Source organism: Acyrthosiphon pisum, chromosome A1 (genome assembly GCF_005508785.2).
Source record: "Acyrthosiphon pisum isolate AL4f chromosome A1, pea_aphid_22Mar2018_4r6ur, whole genome shotgun sequence".
Taxonomy (NCBI): Eukaryota; Metazoa; Arthropoda; class Insecta; order Hemiptera; family Aphididae; genus Acyrthosiphon; species Acyrthosiphon pisum.
The window spans coordinates 62,814,883-62,837,352 of record NC_042494.1 but is presented as its reverse complement, the minus strand read 5'-3'; the positions used below and the strand labels follow the sequence as shown (position 1 = coordinate 62,837,352).

General features: G+C 28.5%; 3 protein-coding genes across 4 annotated transcripts; 2 read left to right on the top strand and 1 right to left on the bottom strand.

Annotated features, from left to right (window-relative positions):
* Positions 1-334: 334 nt before the first annotated feature.
* On the bottom strand, positions 335-7,863 carry LOC100164551 (eukaryotic peptide chain release factor subunit 1). 2 transcript variants are annotated; one of them, XM_001948345.4, is made up of 10 exons: positions 7,375-7,863; positions 5,687-5,862; positions 5,489-5,616; positions 5,289-5,399; positions 4,999-5,229; positions 4,799-4,928; positions 4,406-4,626; positions 4,184-4,331; positions 3,892-3,990; positions 335-1,966 (listed from the first exon to the last, which is right to left on the bottom strand). In XM_001948345.4, the coding sequence occupies exons 1-9, from the start codon at positions 7,464-7,466 to the stop codon at positions 3,911-3,913; spliced, it is 1,317 nt and encodes a 438-aa protein (XP_001948380.1). In that variant the 5' UTR covers positions 7,467-7,863; the 3' UTR covers positions 335-1,966; positions 3,892-3,910. The 2 variants fall into 2 exon arrangements, with proteins under 2 accessions (XP_001948380.1, XP_008183302.1); XM_008185080.3 differs by lacking the exon at positions 3,892-3,990.
* A 4,178-nt stretch (positions 7,864-12,041) lies between these two features.
* LOC100168194 (bifunctional purine biosynthesis protein PURH) lies at positions 12,042-15,761 on the top strand. The gene is made up of 9 exons (XM_001945636.5): positions 12,042-12,257; positions 12,759-12,965; positions 13,077-13,535; positions 14,062-14,222; positions 14,291-14,449; positions 14,519-14,737; positions 14,807-14,973; positions 15,036-15,300; positions 15,377-15,761. Exons 1-9 carry the CDS (start codon positions 12,236-12,238, stop codon positions 15,494-15,496), a joined length of 1,779 nt encoding a protein of 592 aa, XP_001945671.1. The 5' UTR covers positions 12,042-12,235; the 3' UTR covers positions 15,497-15,761.
* A 2,063-nt stretch (positions 15,762-17,824) lies between these two features.
* LOC100575695 (origin recognition complex subunit 5) lies at positions 17,825-21,518 on the top strand. Its single transcript, XM_008185086.3, has 8 exons — positions 17,825-18,108; positions 18,325-18,502; positions 18,580-18,849; positions 18,911-19,041; positions 19,109-19,242; positions 20,456-20,765; positions 20,900-21,009; positions 21,473-21,518. The coding sequence occupies exons 1-8, from the start codon at positions 18,004-18,006 to the stop codon at positions 21,516-21,518; spliced, it is 1,284 nt and encodes a 427-aa protein (XP_008183308.2). The 5' UTR covers positions 17,825-18,003.
* The last annotated feature ends 952 nt before the right edge of the window (positions 21,519-22,470 follow it).

Below are 22,470 nucleotides of genomic sequence, written 5' to 3'. Positions count from 1 at the left end.
AACCACACTGTTCTGAACTGTGGGAAGTCTACGGGTATATATATTTTTTTGGTTTGATATATTAATTGAAAGGCTTTATTAGTCATTACTCATTTAAAACAGTAAGACAGTTTTCCAACACATACCAACATAACAGTTAATTACCAATAGTGTATTAGCAGGATTCAGAAATCAGATTTTAAGAAGAAACAGTTTCCAATTATATAAAAGCAAAACAAATGATTAAATTGTGCAAACCTAAATTAGGATAGTCTAGTGATATTATTAACTGTTGAACAATAAAAAACAAAAACAAATAATTGTAAGCAACACCTACATGGATAATATAATAAGATTTTTTTAGTAATATTTAATTATTTATATTCTCATTTACAAATATAATAATTCATAACTAAAATGAATACAAATGTAGTGATTTGATTTAGTTCTTCTGTATGATTGGTTTTATTCTACTCGAGAACCTTGTTTTTTCTTTTTATGTAGCTAAATATTATTATTTATGATAGATTACAAAATAAGTTGACTAAGAATTTGAATATATAAAAATTGTTGCAATACAATTTACAACATATTAAAAAAAAAACTTTGTACGTATTAGATATTAAAAGCTTCTATTTATGATATTTTTTTACAATTCAAAAAAATATATATATAAAATACAAATATAAATTAGGCTAAAAGTTTAAAAAAAGAAACTACCTATCTAAGGTGTCCCACACAAAAGCATTTCAAATAAGTCACAAAATCCTAAGGCCACTCCTGCAGATAAACTATACTTTAATATAAGACGTAGTACAAATTAAAAATTGTATACTATCACATGGTCGCTTAAATATTTGTACTCCACTCAAAGAGCATGTATAGATATTAAGAATATTTTGTTATGTTAATGGTTTCCAAAGATACAGAAATTAAACTCGACCAATGAATGGTCAATAAAGCTTTAGAGTTTAGAATTTTCTTGTTCATGAAAAGGAAGCATTAAAAATACATATTTGTGGACATAGAAAAATGTACACTAAAAATAATTTTTATCTAATTATATTTATATTTTGTAGCAGTTGAGCAAATTGAATAAATAAAAATGAATATGCAATTGTGACTTTGCAGTGTTGAATCAATTACTGATGTCTGATTAAAGTATTTCCTACCAAAAAATTATGTAAAGCTTAAAGAAAAAATAGTTGTTGATTTGAGTTGTACAATAATACCATTAGATCAATAAGTTAAAAATATAACTATCTACATAAAATATTAAAATTATATAATATTAAAACTATGTATATAATAATTATTTTACATATAGAAGGATTTGAAAAGGATGTAACAAGGGTTTTGTTAAATAATCAGACATATCCATTTCTGAAAAGTAGTACAAAAAAGTAAATAAACGTATGAATAGAACATTGAGAATTTAATTTATGTAGGAATATAAATTAATTTAAAATAGGGATTCTTGAAGTCCATTGAGCCTAAATCAAGTCTTTTAAAAAAAAAATATTTTATAATTAATTTCATAATCCAAGCATTCCAAAACAAAATTATATTTTAATAACTTGCGTTAATACTCATGCTTCACCCTGTATTACTCACTGTAATCTACTTTTTTGTATTTTATTATTGGAGTACTTAAAAATAATAAAGGGAAACACAATATTGAAATTTTAAAAAATATAAATATATATTTTTAAATGTAATGGAATTATGATTATTTTTTTTTTACTTTTGAATAAAAAGATAACATCAAGTAAAGGAAATAATTATGTTTAAAATAACAACAGATTTCTTCTTTTTTTCAACATGCTTAAGCTAAAATGAACTGTAATTATTTTAATTTGCCCTAAGTATTCAATAGGTTATCCTTTTAAATATTTAACATCCTAATAATCGTCAATGTCATAAAGTTCATTGGGATCCAAATCATCACACTGCATACTTTGGAAATCAACTTTATAACGTAATAATCCTGAAAATTAAAACAAAACATAATTTTTAATAAACAAATAATTACACCAATAAAGTATAAGAAAAACATTCAAATAAACAAGAAACAACCAATAGAAATAAATTGTGTTTAGAACTTTCAAAGTTAACTCTACGGTGATTACATAAACATCTAAATGTTAATGGGTATTTTTATTTTCCATTTACAATAAATTTTCTATTTTATTCTTTTATAAATACAATGTACTAATTAGATTAAGTTTTAAAAATTTAATTTAATTGTGAAGAATGCACAGAAAATATAAAAAATTATAATAAAATATAATTATTGGTTATTTAAAATATTGAATGTTTTTCTTAATTAAGCAAAATATAACACAAAAATTAAAAAATTAATATAAAAATTAAGCATAAGACATTGTTTAAAACACTCAAAATGTTCTCAGTCTAACAATATTTAACCTACTTATAGAATCATTTTTATTCAAAAAAAAAAAAAACAAAATCGCATAGTTATACTACTAACATATAATAAATATTATAATTCTTTTAACAAAGCTCAGACAAAATATAAAACTTAACATGTAAAACAATTTATACCAAAAAATATGTTATGTACTACTCTATTTATCTAAACTTAAAATACTTATAAATAAAAATTGGGTTTAGAAGTGGTGATTTTCTGTCTTTGCCTAACACATGCACAATGTGGGAATTTAGACGCGTTTTATTTCCAATATACCAATTTGTCTAGTGAAGTGGTAAGAATGCTGAAAAAAGATTTGAATTTGTCGTTAAGTCTACTTAACTAAAATCAAAAACGTGGGATAGTTAATTCCCAAGAAATTTAAATGTGTTCAGAATTCTTATCACTTCACTAGATTAATCGGTACGTTGGAAATAGAACAAGTCTAAGCTCTTATGTTGCATGTATGTAAGACAAAGACAAAAAATCACCTCCTCATACCTTAAGAAGATGTGCTGTTTCTGTCCTAAAAATGTACAACATAGCCAAAACCTGTTTTGCTAGTAACAACTTTACTCTCTCTGTATTTATAGTAGAATTACTATAATTCTAAAACTTTATCTGTTACGTGGTGTTTTAATTTTTTTGATAACACAAACCAATCATTTTTAATAATTAAATGAAAAAAACCAAAAAAACTAATGTCTTCAGTCTGATAACTTTAATTGCATTTATGTTATTCAACAAATAAAAACGCTAAGTTGAGGAATTTTGGAAATTCTACTATAAATACAGAAGAAGTAAAGTTTATGCGCAAAACAGTTTTTGGCTACATTGTACATTTGTAAGACGGAGACAACACATGCGGGTATCAGTGTATCACGTCCTCTTAATACTCAGACAATATTATATCAACTCTTATGAAAATGTATTCTGCATTGAAATATGAAACTAAAATTATGAGCAATCATTAAAAAATATTTCAATGTCTGATAAATTACAAAATATATCAAATCAATATTTGTTTTTCAAAATTTTAGTATTATAACTTATAAATACTTAAAGTTCTAACTATGAAAAAATAAAACTGATAATTAATTTTAGCTATTAAAAATATCATCATGTATGTTTATTGTTAATTATTAATTATGATATGAACAAGTATTTAAAACTGTTTTTGAAATGTATGTACCTATTAAAAAAAAAACTAAAATTAGATGTCTTACATACAATTTTAGATTCATATACCTACATACAAAATGTTATTGTCAAACTCATTTAAATTATCTTTCATAGAATTTCATTATTATTAACTAAAGCATAATACATTTAAATTTAAACAAAAATATAAATTATTATTCTAGTCAAAAATAAAACAAATTGCATTTAATTATGCATGCATTGAAATCAAATCATAATACAAATGTACTCATGCACATAATAAACACACTTCAGTACTTGTTAATTGTAAATGAAGCTACCTTAGGTTAGTAAATATAGTTAGTAATCATCAAGATTCACATCGTCCAATGGCTCATCCGCTTGCAAGGACTGAAAATCAACCTTGTAGCGGAGTATGCCTGTCAATAAATTTAAATTTTATACTTATAGACCTAGAGGTTAAGGAGTCCAACCACAATTTAAAAATTTTATATTAATTATTAAAGCTTATTAACCACTATATTATATTATAATTAATTATTAGGTATATATAAAAAGTATGAAAATTTGTTTCATTTTCATTGTTAATACAAATTAAATATAATTACTCACCTCCTATGCCACCAAATCCTCTTACAAATTGTGATCCTTCCTGGGATTTATCTGTGATGATTTCTAAGGTAGCTCCGAAAATTTTATAATTGTTTGCTAACCATTCCAAAAGTGGCTGGCACTCAACTAATTCCAATTCAACTCCGGTCTATAACATATTACATTACAAATTATTTGAATATTCTTTATTATTATCAATTAATTTGGATTAAGTAGACATACATCTTTTTCTGTGAAATGTGATTTATCTTTTTCTTGTTCTGGGGTCAAATGTAATATTTTTTCTTCAGCTGTTGTATGGTTTTTTAAGACATATCTCTGAATGTCTAGGTTCTCCCAACATATTAATGTTTCAACAGATCCAAGTTCTAGAGCTTTTAAAGTATCCTCAACACCAAAACAGTATTTTCCAGTATCTTGACTGATTTCATCAAAATATCGTCCTAAAAATAAATTCATAACTCAATTTAAATTATTTTTTTATCACAATTAAATAGCAATGATTAGGATAACAGTTTAGCATAGTAAAAACAAGTTAATTATCACATAAATATTTACATTTATGGCACTAATAATATTTACTGTTTATATTTATTGTATTAGGTAAACTTTTACCTATTAATTTTTTTTCTTGGATAAATTTAACATTTTGTAATGATTCGGCAGCTAATTCAATCGCTTGATTAAAACCATTTTCACCACCATAAGATACATCAACTAATTTAATAATTTTTGCTTGTAGCCGCTAAAACAAAATTATTTTTATTATTATATTTGTATCACAGTATTGATAAATAGGGATTAAATATACTTACAGGATCAAACATATCAGACTGACTAAGTTCTGTTTTAAAGTCTGCACTACCAGCCAATATTAATCCAGCTGCATTAGGTTTGTCATTTGTAATAAACAATTGAGTGGCTACCTCTGCTACTTTACGTACGTAATTGTGTCGTTTTTCCATACGTAGACGGGCAAAACGTAAAGCAGATTGACCTCCTCTACCGTGCTTTTTCGGTAAGTCCACAGTAAATTTATGAAGAACCTAAACAATTTTTTTTTAAATTATAAAATATATAAAGCAAAATTAAAAGCTAATCAAACCTCTCTGGTGTTTCCTTGTAAAGTACCAAACAATGCACCATTACCATCCATCACAATGAAACCAAATTTATTGTCATCTGCTAATAGTGCTGTTAGAGCTTCTGTATGAAACTATAATATAAATTCATTATTAATAGGTACTTAATAAGTATATACATTAAATTAATGTGTTCTTAGGTATACAATTAAATCATTTTTACCTTATTATCACAAAGGTACAAAGAAGTATTTATAGGTTTAAATGGCTCAAAATCAATATTGACTTTCTTTTCTTTGCCTTCCTCAGTCACAATGGTTCCACAATACACTACTAATCCATTAGGTGGAACTAACAAACAAAATACAACACAAAGTAAATAAATGAAGCGCTAATACAATTAAATTTTAAAAAAAATTACCTTTAGTGTAAAGTTTTAATCTTTGCTGTACTGATGTAATAGCACCCAATACTGACAATCTGTTTACACGTGACTTGATGTTTGATGCAGTACCATATTCATCCGCTAACATTTTACTCACTCTTGAAATCTGATCCTTAGGAGGTATGATTAACGATATCATACTTGTTCCATTACTAAAAATAAAAATATTAAATACTTATAAGTATGGTGATTTTGTCATTTATGTTTAAATATGCCTTCCTTCAAAAACTATCATTGATGTTTAATACTTTTAATAATAAAGTTATCAATCGTTTAATTTTAGTATAAATAGCAACTTATAAAAGGCTATACTCCATCCCCCAAGATAATGTGGTTGCGCACAAACCAAAACACGTCAAACTCTGCCTCAGCTATCCAAATACCCATTTCCCAGCTTCAGACATATTAACAGAGGAAACACATTCTCTTGCAAACAAATTAGACTTATACAAGTCTTTCTAATAAAAGTCTTAAAAAAATATTTTCAATAGACCAATTATAGAGTAAAAGTTTAGAAACTAGACAGTAAACATGTCATATCTTTAGATAAAACCTTATTGGCATCCTAAAGTAGTCCTAAAAATTACTTGAACTAATATAAATACGACGATTAAGTATGATTAATATTAGGTATTTAAAATTTTTTTATTTGTTGTTACAACTTAGTTTAAGAGTGATTGATAATATTATAATAGTTCATAGTTTATGAAACAGGTATTCATCTCAATATGAGAAGAATTTCAGTAAAAGACCTTCAAAAGTCGTAAGTACTGTAAAGAAAGTTTAGCACACCCAGTAGCCACAAAAACAGGACATGAGGTTTTTTTTGATATTAAATAGTTAATATGGAGCATACCCTTTAGTAATTATGTATGACCTATTGTATGACTTACAAATTGCAATACACTCCAATAGGTAGGTACGGAAAAAAAATATTGTTTCAACTTTCAAGATAAATGTTTATTATAATAGATACATGTATTATCCAATCGAGTATCCAATTTAATAAAACTATGATTAACTTGTGATTAACTAACATAGGTATCACAGAAAAAAAAGATCAAACTCTAATGAGTTATGAAATCTGTTTTGTAGAATTAGGCTTTTAGCTACTAATCTAGAAACTAGATGTTGAACCAGATGCTTTATCGTGTCCGTATAGAATAATAAAAGCAATTTATTGGCATCATCTAATATAAGTTACATTATTATGTGCATGAAAAGGTTATAACAATAAAATGCATTGGATAACATAAACAGAACGTGGATATTACGGGCCTTCGTCTACAGACGTGACTGACACTTTGTCACATTACATAAATTGAACAACTGGTACATTTAAAAATGGTAAATAATATTTTTAAATGCAATTAAATACACCTTGTTTTTGTAATGTATTAATATGGACTATAGGACATGATTCAATCAAATTTTGGTCGCTGACCTAACAAAAATATTATACTAAATTTTTCCCATGGGAAACCCTCCCTCCTCCACCACCCCACCATCAACCAGACGATCTATTTAGTATTGAAATTTGACACTCATAGGACATATCCAAGTCCTGTGGGACAAATACGCAACGGCGGCGGGGGGGTCGAAATAGTGCCCTACACGTAAGTATGCATAATAATAAGTTACTATTATATAATAGCTTCACTCACCCTCGGGCCATCTCTAGACTCTTGATGAGCTTCTTGATCTTCCATATCTCTACGTTGCGATCCGAAGTGGTCTCCTCACCGTTGGTGGTCATTTCGGGTGAATGCGAGGAGTACGACGAGAGAACGACAATAGGGGAAACTGGGAAAACGCACACACGGCGGACGGACTGACGCGCGACTTTGCGTCAACAGTTTTCTCCGGGTTTCTACCGTTTTCCGCAACCAGAGCAATGACGACTGGCAAACAATGTAACAATGGTATTCAATAAAATATATTAAACACTATCTAGTTGAATATTATATTTTTTAAATTTGTTCAATTAAAATGTGTGACTCGACGAAGTAGGTTAGGCAGGCGCGAGGAACACAGTCGGTCGCGCACACACACTGACAAAACGTCACACGCACACGCACGCACGGCGGAACGGTAGCAGGCGGGCAGCAGTCGTGGACACGCGCACACGCACACACACGCGACACAAACGCACGCCACTGGTCGTAGATGATGGGCGGACATTTGCGGTGCGGTGGTGTGGTCCGCTATTCCGTGATAACAGATAAGGTGGAGTGATAACGCGGTCGCGAGGCCACGGCATGTGTCAGTGGCCGCCGCGTCAGCTGCTGCACTGCTTCGGGGCTCGGGCTTCAACAGTGGCCAGTGGTGATTGGACTATTGGAGAAGGATACGTCGACTGCTGAAAATATCGTAAATCCGAAATCGTAATGATCGATTAATATTTATTATTTAACAGTACCCACTACCCACCGTGGCAATCTCATTCGTAGTAATAGTAATTAAAATATATTATAATATAATCATAATTATTGAATTATTCATTTGTATTGCGATATAAATTATAAAACTATCGAGCTAATGGTCTATGGCTGAAGACTCTTTTCGTCTTACTTACTACTATAATAGAGGCGTTAGACCGTAGAGGGTCGAGTTGAGGAGTTGGGAAATCAATTTATTAAATTTGGGCAATAATAGGGTACTGCCTAATTTACTGATTTGCTGATTTACTGATTTACTGATTTGGTGCCATAGCGCCTGTAGCATGGGCAAACTAAGTCCGAATAAGTTCAAACTCCACAAATGCCATTATAATACCCCCCCCCTTCAACTCCCTACCAAATTCCAGGTTGCCCCGTCACTTCCGTTCACTTCCGGGTTACTTGTCGCAGAAATATCACAAACTTAAAAACTTAACCAAAAATTATGAAAATTTTTACACGGTATGAGTTGTACCGTAATTAAATACCTTGGAAATTTCAAGTGCCTACCTCGAAAACCCATGTAGCTATAAAACAAATCAGTAATTTATTCACATAATCGAATCAGTAAAATCACGCGCCGCCGTCCAGGAAAACTGCTGATTTGCTCTTACACTCGCAATACTTAACCAAAAATCATGACATTTTTTACACGGTATGAGTTGTACCGTATTTAAATACCTTGGAAATTTCAAGTGCCTACCTTGAAAACCCATTTAGTTATAAAACAAATCAGTAATTTATTCACATAATCGAATCAGTAAAATCACGCAAAATGATAAAAATCTCGTATGTTTTGTTGCATTACAACATTTCTAGGGCACTTACTAAAATAAAGCAATTATTACACATAAAAAATATATATATTTTAATATTTAATATGATCATTATAACATAATATAAAACTAGACAGTGACTTAGGATTTATCTACATCCCTGATTTTACAATTAAAATTAAAGGTTTGTCACGGGCTAAGCCACTAAGGTTAGCTGTTCTTTGGATTTATTTTAATTTTGAATGTAGCATTGTACAACTAGTGCATATATTTTAAGTGCATTATTATGACAACTGCTCATATAATATAATGTTAATATGTTTTTATAGCATTGAATTATTTGGTAATTTGCCTTCATAATAATGTGTCTTAACATAATATAATAATAATAAATGGGCTGAGCAACTTGTTTTACAAAATATCAATAAATGAAAATCAGTTGTACCTTTTAGTACCTGTAGTGTATTTACAATGTTATAAGGTGCAATTTTGGTACCCAAAGTTGTATCTCTAGTGTTTGGAAATAAATGATGAGGGTTAGACATTTTTCTAAAATTTACTTCTTACAAAATAAGTTCCTACCTATACAATACTTACTAAAATAAAGCAACATATTGCACTGAGTGTGACTTAGAATCCATCCATATGTGAAATATTATATAATTTATCATATTATAGTAACTTACACTTTTCATTTTTAAGTTAATCTTTATCATACAATGTACCTAAGTTTTGATATAAAAATGTATGTATAAAGTATGCAGCATTAACTGTTTTTTTTTTACCAATAAATTACAATACTTAATGGATTTTTGCTATATTGATTTCAAATTGTATGGAATTAAGTCCAGTTTTTATAACAATATATTCAAATTTGGTTTATACAGTTTTTATAAAATATATTGCTATAATATATACCGTCACTAAGAAAAGTAATTAATTGAAAGTTTAAGTTTTTGTTTAATTTGTTAAATTTAATAAAAAAATATATATATATATATATATAGTCTTGTTTAACCTAAAAGTGTTATAAACTATAATAATTTGTTTAGGACTTGTGTTTGGAATTTAATTATGAGGGTTAAAGACATTTTTCTCAAATTTACTTCTTACAAAAAAGTACCTATCTATACAATAGTTACTAAAATATAGCACTTGAGTATGACTTAGAATCCATCCATATATATACCTGAAATTTAATGTACCTAATATGATTAAAATGAAGGATTTGTCATTTGTGCCTGAATGGTAATACAAAATCTCGTGCGGTTGTATGTATCTCATTTAAATCAGAGCCGTCATACCCAAATCAGTATAATTATTAATTTATCTTTATGTGCCAATGATTATATAGTAATTAACAATTTTCATTTTTAAGTTAATCATTATCATACAATGTGAGTTTTGATATAAAAATGTATGCATAAATTAGGCTATTAATTTATTATTAATTTGTAATCCCTAAGTATATACAATTATTGCTATATTGATTTCATATTAAGTGTAGCATTTCATAATAATATATTGAAATTTGGTTTAAAGTATATTACTATAATATACCATCACTAATACAATACTACGTACCTAATAATATTATAGCGTTATGAGTCTAATGTCATAATATTTATTAATATTATTTTTTTGTTTTTTAACATTTATTAGAATATATTCAATCTGTAACGGTTACAATAAGCATATGAGCGTGAACAAAACAAAAATAAATATCATCTATACAGGACTTGAAGTCTTAAGTGTAGTAGTCTCCTGCTACTTAGCAGTAACACTCAAATAGTATTTATTAAAATTAAAAAATAAGTCGCATATTTTTCTTGCATTCTCATTTATTAATATTGCAAAATTTAACACAGGCAATGATTAATATTTTAATAGTTGTACACATTTATCATTCATTGAAATTAAGTTATACTAGAGTATTTTCGAGATAGGCACTTGAAATTTCCAAGGTATTTAAATACGGTACAATCCATACCGTGTAAAAAATGTCATAATATTTGATTAAGTATTGCGAGTGTAAGAGCAAATCAGCAGAATTCCTGGACGGCGGCGCGTGATTTTACTGATTCGATTATGTGAATAAATTACTGATTTGTTTTATAGCTACATGGGTTTTCGAGGTAGGCACTTGAAATTTTTCATAATTTTTGGTTAAGTTTTTAAGTTTGTGATATTTCTGCGACAAGTAACCCGGAAGTGAAAATCGACGGGCCAACCTGGAATTTGGTAGGGAGTTGAAGGGGGGTATTATAATGGCACTTGTGGAGTTTGAACTTAATCGGAGTTAGTTTGCCCATGCGACGGGCGCTATGGCACCAAATCAGTAAATCAGTAAATCAGTAAATTAGACTGACCTTGTAAAATTGCATGTCAAAACCGCCACTGAAATGTAATTAGGTAGGTATAATGGAAATGTTAAGGTAGTAGTACTATAAGTTATAATCACAGGATTCGGGGTGCTAGCATTAAAATTCAGGGTGCTAAGCACCCTTAGCACCCCTGCGATTTGCGCCTAAGGTTTGTTAAGCCCTTGAAAATATTATTTTCTATAATTTTTGTAGTAGGTGATTACCAATTTTCCTCTAAGATTACTAAAAAGTCATAAAAATCGATTTTATACGAAAGCGTTTATCTATGTTGGATGTAGGTTTGAGAGAGAATACGAATATATAGTTTGGTGATTGTATAGACAAAAACAACAGAGTAGTAGGTATTACAATTTTTACATTGATAGTAATTACATGATTAATATAAAAAAAACAATTAATAATATTTTAATAAACATTAAACGGTATTGTAATCAAATAATAGATTGTGAAATAATTTTTCAGAATTAATCATTAGACATATTAAACAATATTTATATGCCTGTGGAATTAATATCATTTATGGTGATTATTGGTAGTGACTAGTGGCCAGTGGGTACCACAAATTAAGATAATAATATTATCTTAATTCGATTTCGTGGTGGGTACACGATGGTCACGTCTTGATTTCTTGACTAATTTTCTCGGGGTTATCAACCGGTGAACGTGGAACAGTATTTAACTGATAAATGAACATTGATAAATGATAATATTATAATAAATCAGCTCCAGGCTATTGCTAGTTGCTACCTCCTACCAATAGTACCAGGCTATAGACAGACGTCACAGAGGCGAGACCAGGCACAGAGCCAATCTCAGGGAATAATCAACACGTGTTTCTTCACTAACTAATCTAAAAATTTCAGAATTTTGAATAATTTTAAATAATTTCAACTTGAATTTTTTTTGTAATACCTACATTGCGAAACTATGGCGACTACTGATAATTTGGGTAACTAAACTTTAATAATGAAATTGTAAATTTCGTATATTGACTCATTTAAATAATTTTTTTTTATTATAAATTATAATAAGGTAACCGTCTAGAAATTTGTTAAGCTTACCGGTGTGAAAAAAAACGCTCTGGGATGTTTTGAACTAGTGTGGGATAATGTGGGATAATTTTAAACCGGTTTAGCCTAGTGAATTTCTAGCGCAACACTAATAAGTAACTTCAACATATTAAGAATTTAACTAACTAACTGCCTACTAGTACCTAAATGTAATTGCATGGAGGTATAATAGATTATTTTTTCATTTTTCATTTTTCATTACAGATACTAGACATTTTCTAGACTAAACCGGTGCATTATTTTTCACACCTGTTTAGTCTAGCGAATTTGTAGCATAATTAGTTTACTATACAAAAACAAAATAAATTGTCCTGTTATAATTATTTAATATATTATATTCTTTCAACTAAATTATTTATTCAACATTATGTTTTTTTTAGCTCTTATTAGTGTATCGGATAAAACTGGATTATTAGAGCTAGCGAAAAGCTTAGTAGAAGCTGGTTTTAAGTTGTTGGCAAGTGGAGGAACTGCATCTTATATAAAGAATGATGCAAAATTACCAGTTACTTGCGTCTCCGAATTCACTGGAGCACCAGAAATACTCGGGGGCCGAGTGAAAACTTTACACCCAGCAATTCATGGAGGTAGCCTTTATACAAACAATTTATAATTATAACACCTACTATAAAATGTATAATTTGTCATATACATAATATTAACTAATCCTGAAATTATGAATGTCACTTCTATTTTAGGTATATTAGCGCGTTTAATACCTGCTGACCAGGACGATTTAAAGAAGAACAACTACAGCCTAATAAAAGTAGTAGTCTGTAACTTATATCCATTTGAAAAGGTTGTAGCCAAATCTGATACTAACGTTGAAGATGCTGTTGAAAATATTGATATTGGTGGTGTAACACTATTGAGAGCTGCTGCCAAAAATCATGAACGTGTCACAGTACTTTGTGATCCTGCAGACTATTTGGTAATATCCAACGAAATATCATTGAACAAAGATACGCTTCTAGAAACCCGAAAAAAATTAGCGTTAAAGGCATTTACGCATACAGCAACTTATGATGATTGTATATCAGATTATTTTCGCAAGAAATTTGCAGGCGGTGAGAGTCAAATGAATTTAAGGTATGGGATGAATCCTCACCAATGTCCAGCACAACTTTTCACTACAGATTTAAAACTACCATTAAAAGGTAATGTAGGCAATGTAGCTCATGTAAAATAAGTATTAATTTAAATTTGGTAATAAATGAGGTTATAAATATAGTTAGTTAGTATATTTTCAATATCAATAAAATATAAATGTTACTTAGGTACCTATTTAAGTTTATTAAAGCCTATTGGAATGTATTTCATTTGATTCTGTAAAATTCATCCATGACATTAATTAAGTTGTAATGCTTCTTGGTAGACATTTATGATAGGTATATTACCTATTATAGTATAATTATTTACATAATTTTTTAAAGTTCAATCTTGAAACATGTAATTTTTATTTATTTTAAACTAGATTTAAAACACAATATTACATTAATGTATAAAAAATAATAATAGTAATAAAAAGTATAGGTTCTAAATCAGTATTTCTCGAATTACTTTTTAGATATTTTAAACATAATTTAATGTACCATTTGTAATAATATAATATGTTGTTTGATATTATAAGCCTTAACCATTTAGAAATGTAATAATTGATATATTATTGTTCAATTATTTTAGTAATTAATGGTTCACCGGGGTACATCAATTTATGTGATGCCTTTAATAGCTGGCAATTGGTTAAAGAACTTAAAGAGGTAACTGGTCTTCCAGCTGCTACATCTTTTAAGCATGTCAGTCCTGCTGGAGCTGGTTTGGGCATACCATTAAATGAAATTGAAGTAAAATAATTATTTGATTTAAATTTAATTTTTTTCTGATTTACCTATTAAGGAAACTTTTTTCATAGGCTTCATTATGTATGGTAAGTGATTTACTTGAAATTATGACTCCACTTGGATCTGCTTATGCTCGTGCCAGAGGAGCTGATCGTATGTCTTCATATGGAGATTTTATTGCTTTATCACATCCTTGTGATTTAGTTACTGCTAAAATTATTTCCAGAGAAGTAAGTTACTATTTATAATAATACTGTTACATTTATGATTGCATTTTAATGTTTTTTTTTTTTTTACAGGTTTCTGATGGTGTAATTGCGCCTGGATATAGCGATGAAGCTTTAAATTTGCTTAAAAAAAAAAAAAATGGAAATTACTGTGTACTACAAATGGATTCAAATTATACACCTAAGGCTGTTGAGCGTAAAGTTTTGTTTGGAATGACCTTAGAACAGAAACGTAATGATGGAAAAATCGATGAAAATCTTTTTACCAATATTGTAACTAAAAGACAAGATGTAAGATTATCTTAATTTTACTAAAATGTATTATTGAATATTGCTTGAATATAAATTACATATTTCCAGATGACAGAAGCAGCTAAACGTGATTTGATTCTTGCCACTGTAACATTGAAATACACCCAAAGTAATTCAGTGTGTTACGCTTTTAATGGTCAAGCCATAGGAATTGGAGCTGGACAACAATCAAGAATTCACTGCACTAGACTAGCTGGGGATAAAGCTGATAATTGGTAAGCAAAATTGCATTGCAGTTCATTTGAATTGAATAATAGTTTGGTTTGTCTGTTTGTAGGTGGTTGAGGCAACATCCATATGTTTTAAATATGAAATTTAAAAAATCAGTCAAAAGAGCTCAGATAGCAAATGCCATTGATGATTACATTGGTAAAACTATTGGAAACGGTCTTTCACGCGCTAGATGGGAAAGTTTGTTTGATGTGATTCCTGCCGAGCTAACCCCCGAAGAAAGACTTGCCTGGTCTGCTAAGTTGAAAGGAGTTGTATTGTCATCAGATGCGTTTTTCCCATTCAGTGATAACATCGAAAGAGCTGTCCAGGTATACTTCATAAAAAGTCGTAAACATTTTCGTTATATTATAATACTAATATTGTTATTTTATAAATTGTATTTAGAGCGGAGTTGAATACATAGCTTGCCCATCTGGTTCAACAAATGACCAAGAAGTAATCAATTACTGCAATGAACAAAACGTTGTGTTGGCTCATACTAATTTGCGTTTGTTCCACCATTAATTTAGTAAAACTGATTTTCTTATATATTTTATATTGCTCAATTATAATACGTGTAAACGCTAATAAAATGTAATATCTTTTAAGTTTATATTGTAAACATTTTCTAAATTATTTATATTTGTAATAAACAATCAAACTGAACATAACCCTAAGTTAGAACCCTAGTTCTAATTGTATGCACTTATGTGCCATTTATTCTGTGTACAAGTAGGTAATATTACTACCTAATATTTATATTCCAAAAAATCAATATGAACCTGGCACATTTATATAATTTATTTCTGTCTGTTACTAGTTCTTATTGTAGTCCACACTTGAGTCCAAACATTCTAAACATTGATAAATTAGTGAGTCTGGGCAAATTGATCAAACTTTCTAATTAGTTACAGTTATAATTTCAAAAATGTAAAAATAAGAGGCTATTTAGTAGTTACCTACTTAATATAATATCCATGAAGTATGAAAACTTCTGTTTTGATCATAAGTTAAAGTTGCAGGCCTCTAACACTGAATGACCTACTTTTTTATACTAACACTATTCATTATACTTTTTGTGTAAGAATATAGATAACTGCTTATGTTGGCCAATTGGAAAATAAATTTATTAATTACCTACCAGCGTTAAACATTATTAACAATAGTAACTTTTAATATCACAGTAGAATTATCATGGCTGTACTAAGTGGAAAACAAATTTTTTTTATAGTTGTACTATAGGTACTACCAGCAACAATCATTTATACTGTAAAATATATTTATTATTATAGCAAAAAGGCCCCTCCTAATAAATAATTTTTTCACACGCATTAAATTATGTTTATTCAGCCATGAGGGTGTTTAGGTTCAGAGCCTTAGGCTTTGACGTTTAACATTCTACAGACATGGATAACAAACAGAGAAAGGCCTCACACTGAAGTTACACACACTATGATGAACCAAGTCATTACTAAATTTTCACATTGCAAGAGATATAGTCACGGAGACATGATTTGGATGTGTGTGTAGGTATTGCAGATAAACTAGGTACAAGAAAACTAAAATTGATCGATTACAGTATATAATTTTGTCATGACTCACAGATTTTTATCCAATGCCAGGTCTTCATCACTATTAAAAATTATTAATTATTCCAGAATTTTATAACTAAAATTGTTAAACATAACAATCTATTTGTCATGTTGTGACTTGTGATGCACAAATACCAAAATATATCATAATATGGATAATATGAATTCAGGGGTGTATTGGAGCGTATACTAATAACAATATATTTTACAAAGATGCATGTGCGTCAAAACTTATTAATTTCCTAAGTATATGTTGAATGGAGTTGCCGAGGTGGGCACCATGAGCATATTATTTTATTATTCTATTTTATTTATTCTTTATGGTGACTTGCCACACCACAACCTCACCGCTTGAGAACCATACAGAGTAATCATCAATATAACTGATGTGTAAATAGATCATAGATCATCAGGTCTATGAAATTGATCGACTGGTAAAAATATATTTATATTATAAAACAAGTATGAATAATTTGTGTTTGTGTTGTTACTTGTAAATGACGTGTTGGTTGAGAATTAATAGAGTAGGCAAGTAAGCAACTCTGATCTTCTATCACAACAATAGTATATTTTAAGAATATATGGCGTATACTCAAAACAACGAATTAAGATAGGTAATATATTAATTCGTGCTCAAAACATAATTTACTAATACATCCCTGAATATGAACACGGACAATAACTATTTATTACACACTTCAACAGAATATTCAGGAATCATTAGTCATTACTCAGTGTTCGTGAATCAGTGAATGCCCAAGTAACTATAGTAACTTAAAAAATAAAATAGGAAAATGTTAATAGTTTATACCTATGTCTAGTTTTAAGTTATATAGGTAGTTTTCTATGAATTATGATTAAATCAAATTAATAATTCACGTCCACTGTCCGCAGTCCGCAGTCCGCAGTTAAAGATAATATTATTATTAAATATTAATAATAAATTATAATATGCTACGCGCCTACGCCGCTATGGGGATAATGGTCAATGGATGTAATAATGTTTTATGATAATAATAATAATGTGCTTCACAGTTCACGGCTTCCCACGAATATCTTTAATCCACGAACTATGATTATTATAATTTATAATAATAGTGATTTAGTTAATAATAATTGTTGTAATAATTATAATTATCGTTCGTGCTTTAATCGTGCTGCTTCCCCATTGATTATATGCTACTATCGCTATGAAATTTTCCCTCCAATTTTAATCAAATGTTTGATAATATTAACAAATAATATTATGTTTTATTGTTCAAACTTCAAATACATCTGCACGATGCACGTCATAACTCTTAATAATTATATAGTTTACAAAATGTTTAAATGTATCAGTTAATATTTAATTATACTTGTTGAACTACAAAATCACTACAATAGTACTGTTCACTGTTTGATAATTCATATTTCATAACATTTTCAGCTTTATAGCTTACCATGATGTTAGCGAATTCAAAAAATATTTCAATAAAAGATACGTTAAATTCTGAATTTCCTTTTAGGCAGGTACAAATAAATACGTTGGCTAACTTATTTTTAAATGTAAGTACGACTTTTTTTTGTTAATACACATTTGAAAATACAGTAACAGATCCAGATTCGATGCAAAACTATTTTTAATCCTCGGAGTTTCAAAGTCTCTTGAACTCTTATTGTTAGCTCATGAGACAACTCACAAAAGTATCTTTCCTTATTTGCGTTGTAACTGCAGAGTTTAATTTTTATCTAGGTATTATATTATGGTTTTTTATTCTACAGGAAGATGGAGTTTTACCTCCATGTGTTTTTATCCATGGTCTACCATCTACTGGTAAAACAAGTTTAGTGACTCGTTTGATGTTTTTACTTGAAGAGTCAGTCAAATCATCCATTGTGAATTCTATATGCTGTTACACAAGTCGATTATTATTTGAACCTATTTTAAAAGATTTATTAAGTAAGTAAATAATATGTGGGTAATATAATATGTTAACATAACCAAATTTTACATATATGTTTTATTTTTTTTTATAGAAATTAAGCAAAGTGACATACCTAATCGGTGTGATAATTTTATGCAATTTTTAAACATATTGAAACAAGCTGAAATTCAAAAAGAACAAGTGATTATAGTGTTGGATAATTGTGAGATGTTAGCACAAGAACAAATAGTTTTATTTTCAAAATTACAAGAGCTAATAAAAAGTTATCAGCTTTGTGTTATATTTATTAGCCAAGTACTTCCTTCTAAATTTGATGAGGACATTAATTGTATACCAATATTGTTTGAACAGTATAATAGTGGTAATATTTTAAATAGATATTATTAATCCAAATAATTTATTGAGTTTATTATTTTGTGTAGATGATATATCTGCTATTTTATTAAGAGATAAACCAAACAATTGGAGTTTATCTATTTACCAAAATTTTTTAAATGTTTTTTTGGGATCATTCTATGGAAGCTGTCGAGATTTAGTAGAACTAAAACATTTGGTAATTCTATAAGATAATCAATAAATAATATTATTACATGTGGAGTTATATATTTTTTAATTTGTAGGCAAATCTCCTATTCATCAAGTATGTAGAGCCAATAGAAGATGGATCATGTACAGAAACTAACCAAACTTTACTATTCAGAAAAATAAGTCCTAGTATTCACTTATTACTAAATAATGTTTATCTAGGAACAAGGTAGCTATACAAAAATGTTTTATCTTTACTTAAAAAATACTTATATTTAATTTAATACCATAGTATGTTTAATTATATTGAAGTTTTAATACATATATAATATATTTTAGTTTAGCACATATTAAAAGAAAATAGGTGTAAGAAACTTTTCATACATTTTTAGAAAGAAATAAATACGTAATACTCTGTACCATGAAAGAACGCAACCACTAGCCATCTAAATTGTGTTCAGTCTGCACATTTTCTGCCTAAAACTGGTCTAAAATGGGCTACTAGAGTTAACTGTGACATGTTACAATAAACTTCCATTTGACATCTTTTTTTGTTTATCAAAATATTTTTGTGAACCAAATTTATTCAATTCCATTTATTGCTTCATGAGACTGTAATATGAAAGTTTCACTGTGTAAGGGCCCGTATTACAATAGCTAGACTGATGTTAAACTACTGAATTCGGCCAGTAAAATCAGTGGGTTAAGCGTAATTGTGGTTTAAACTATGATTGTAAAACGGGCCCTAAGCCATAAGGTGACTGGTAATCGCATGGAAGGGGAAATTTTACCTCAAGTAAATCATTTGTATGCTTTCCCTCCTGACCCTGAGTATAAAGATAATTTAATATTAAAAATTGTATGATTGATTATTTTTTAAATTGTAGAACTTACAGGAAATAAAGGTTTTTATTTTAAAAGGATGTCAGCGCACCACTTGTTTTCTCTCTCTGACCTCCACGCAACACAACAAATTTATGTTTAGCAGAATCAACCCTGTGTTGTTACTTTTAATATTAGAGTGAACATTCACCTATAATCAAACTTTAAGTTATGTACATTACCTGTATCTTTACGATGGCATTTTACGATATTTTTTATGCAATTAATAAGCATTTTAGGATTATAATTATTAAATGGTTATAACTTATATGCAAATTAAAATATCAAAAAATAGCCAACGTAGCGATACAGGTAACGTTCTTAATTGAAAGTTTGATAATAGGTGATTTCACTCTAAAATTAAAAGTAACAACATAAGGTTGGTTCTGCACTTCTGCTACACATACATTTGATAAGTTGTGCGTGGGTCAGAGAGAAAACAAATAGTGCGCTAACATCTTCTTAACATAATTTAATAACCTAATTAGTTGTAATTATTTAGTTAAATTCCCAGGTGATAAATAAATAAATTTAATTACTTATAATGATTATGATTTCAGTTTGGAAAATGTCAATAGTTTGTCTGATGAAAAAACAACATTTGAAAAACTTGTTCTGGATTTACCATACTATGCCAAATATTTTTTAATTGCTGCATATATTGCATCATTTAATTTACCAAAATATGATAGGCAACTGTTTGTTAAAGCATCAAACAAAAAAAGAAAAACTAATCGGTTAACAAATAAAACAGAAAATTCTGCTAGTCAACTAGTTGGTCCTAAAGCTTTCTCGTTAGATCGTTTATTAGCAATATTTTATGCTATTATTGAAGAAAATACAAACATGACTGCCAACCTTTTAGCGCAAGTAATTATATATAAAACATTATTCAAAATGTCAATTGATTATGTGTATAAATATATGGATTAATTATTTATTTCAATATGTACCAAGATTAATTATTATATTTAATAATTATAATGTTTTAATTTTTGTAATAGATTAATACATTATCGGATTTGGGACTTTTAATACGTTTAGGGGATGGTAAATTGGAAACCCCTAAATACAGATGTAGCGTTAGTTTTGACTGTGTCAGTAATATTGCTCGGTAAGTAAATAACTTATATTTTTTATTATTATTAGTAAATATTAAATATAGTTACTATTAAGTTTCATTAAAAATATTTTTAATTTTCATAAAATTCCATTAATGTATTTAAACCATCCAGTTTTATAATTAAAAAACCAAATTAGTCTCTCGGCTGTAGGTTTTGAGTGTATCTTCCTTTATGAGGAATATTCTATATAACTTAAATACCTTTTAAAAAAAAACATTGTAGAAGCCAATACATGCAATGCTTCGCTCAGAATCTAAAACTTATATAAATTTTGTATTAAATGTTATTTTGTACCAATGATAATTTTATCAACATTTTTTGTACCTATAAATTAATAATAATTTACTATTTTCATCTAATAATATTCTTTTTTCCCATTTAAAAATGTCATCATAATATTATTTAATATACTTACTAGTATTGAATTATAAATCTAATTTTTTTTTTTTTCAGGACAGTGAAGTTTAATTTAAATAAATATCTTATAGATAAGTTATAATCTGTATAATTTTTTATATTTTCATTTTATAAAATATTGATAGCTATTAATTTATATGTAATTTTTTTTATATATTAATTTATAAATTCAATTTATCATGCTAAATAGGTATTACTACAATTAATACGGTTTTAGAATATATTATAAGCTTACTTCATCTTGTAATACATTCTTTTCTTATTTAAAAAAAAAATTTCTTTGTATAACACTTTGTTTGCCAAATATATGTACCTAATGGCTAATTGTTTTGCTGTACTATACTAATTTATATAAATATATTATTAATTAGTGTAAGTTATAAATTATGGTTTGATATAGTAGTATAATATATCATATTTTGTTGACATAGTTATTCGAGCTAATACTATATTACCAAGTAGTAAGTACCTTCGACTTTCATAGCAAGTATTGTAATTCGTAATAAAATCTGGGTGTTTTAGATTGAATAGCATTGGGTGATGGTTCAATTAATTCTTTATTAATTAGGGGTTAAATTACAAAATACTGAACGATGTTTCCCCATGTCCGAGGTAAAAGGATGTTTTGTCCCTGTCTATTATTAAAATAGGACACTTGGCCCCCGGGGGACCAAATGTTCTATGGTTAAATAACATTATGTTATAACTCTCGAGGACCAAAAGTCCTATCTTAATAATTTATGGAGATGAAACGTCTGTGGACTCGTTTTTCTACGGGGACGAAACGGCGGGGGAGGAACGTCCACGATTCCGTGTCTGGCTACTGTTCATAAATCTGATGAGAAAATATTATTCCATGAAAGGTTCATAACCGGAATCCCGGGTTAAAATTTAAAATCATGAGTCATGACTAAACTCGTATTCATCATTCTAGCTTCATATTAGAATCAATTGTACTGTATTAATCACGATTAAAGATATTATACTCAGTGCCGCAATTAGAATTCTTGGGGCCCCGGACAAAGTCAATGTAT

Coding starts and splice junctions, on each gene's coding strand:
- LOC100164551 (XM_008185080.3), bottom strand. CDS start 7,466: ATGACCACCAACGGTGAGGAGACCACTTCGGATCGCAACGTAGAGATA. Junction 5,400..5,488: donor TGTACCTTTGTGATAATAAG/GTAAAAATGATT, acceptor TTTATATTATAG/TTTCATACAGAAGCTCTAAC. Junction 5,230..5,288: donor TACAAGGAAACACCAGAGAG/GTTTGATTAGCT, acceptor AAAATTGTTTAG/GTTCTTCATAAATTTACTGT.
- LOC100168194 (XM_001945636.5), top strand. CDS start 12,236: ATGGCGACTACTGATAATTTGG. Junction 12,258..12,758: donor GGCGACTACTGATAATTTGG/GTAACTAAACTT, acceptor TGTTTTTTTTAG/CTCTTATTAGTGTATCGGAT. Junction 14,974..15,035: donor GGGGATAAAGCTGATAATTG/GTAAGCAAAATT, acceptor GTCTGTTTGTAG/GTGGTTGAGGCAACATCCAT.
- LOC100575695 (XM_008185086.3), top strand. CDS start 18,004: ATGATGTTAGCGAATTCAAAAAATATTTCAATAAAAGATACGTTAAAT. Junction 19,042..19,108: donor TAGTAGAACTAAAACATTTG/GTAATTCTATAA, acceptor TTTAATTTGTAG/GCAAATCTCCTATTCATCAA. Junction 20,766..20,899: donor CTGCCAACCTTTTAGCGCAA/GTAATTATATAT, acceptor TTTTTGTAATAG/ATTAATACATTATCGGATTT.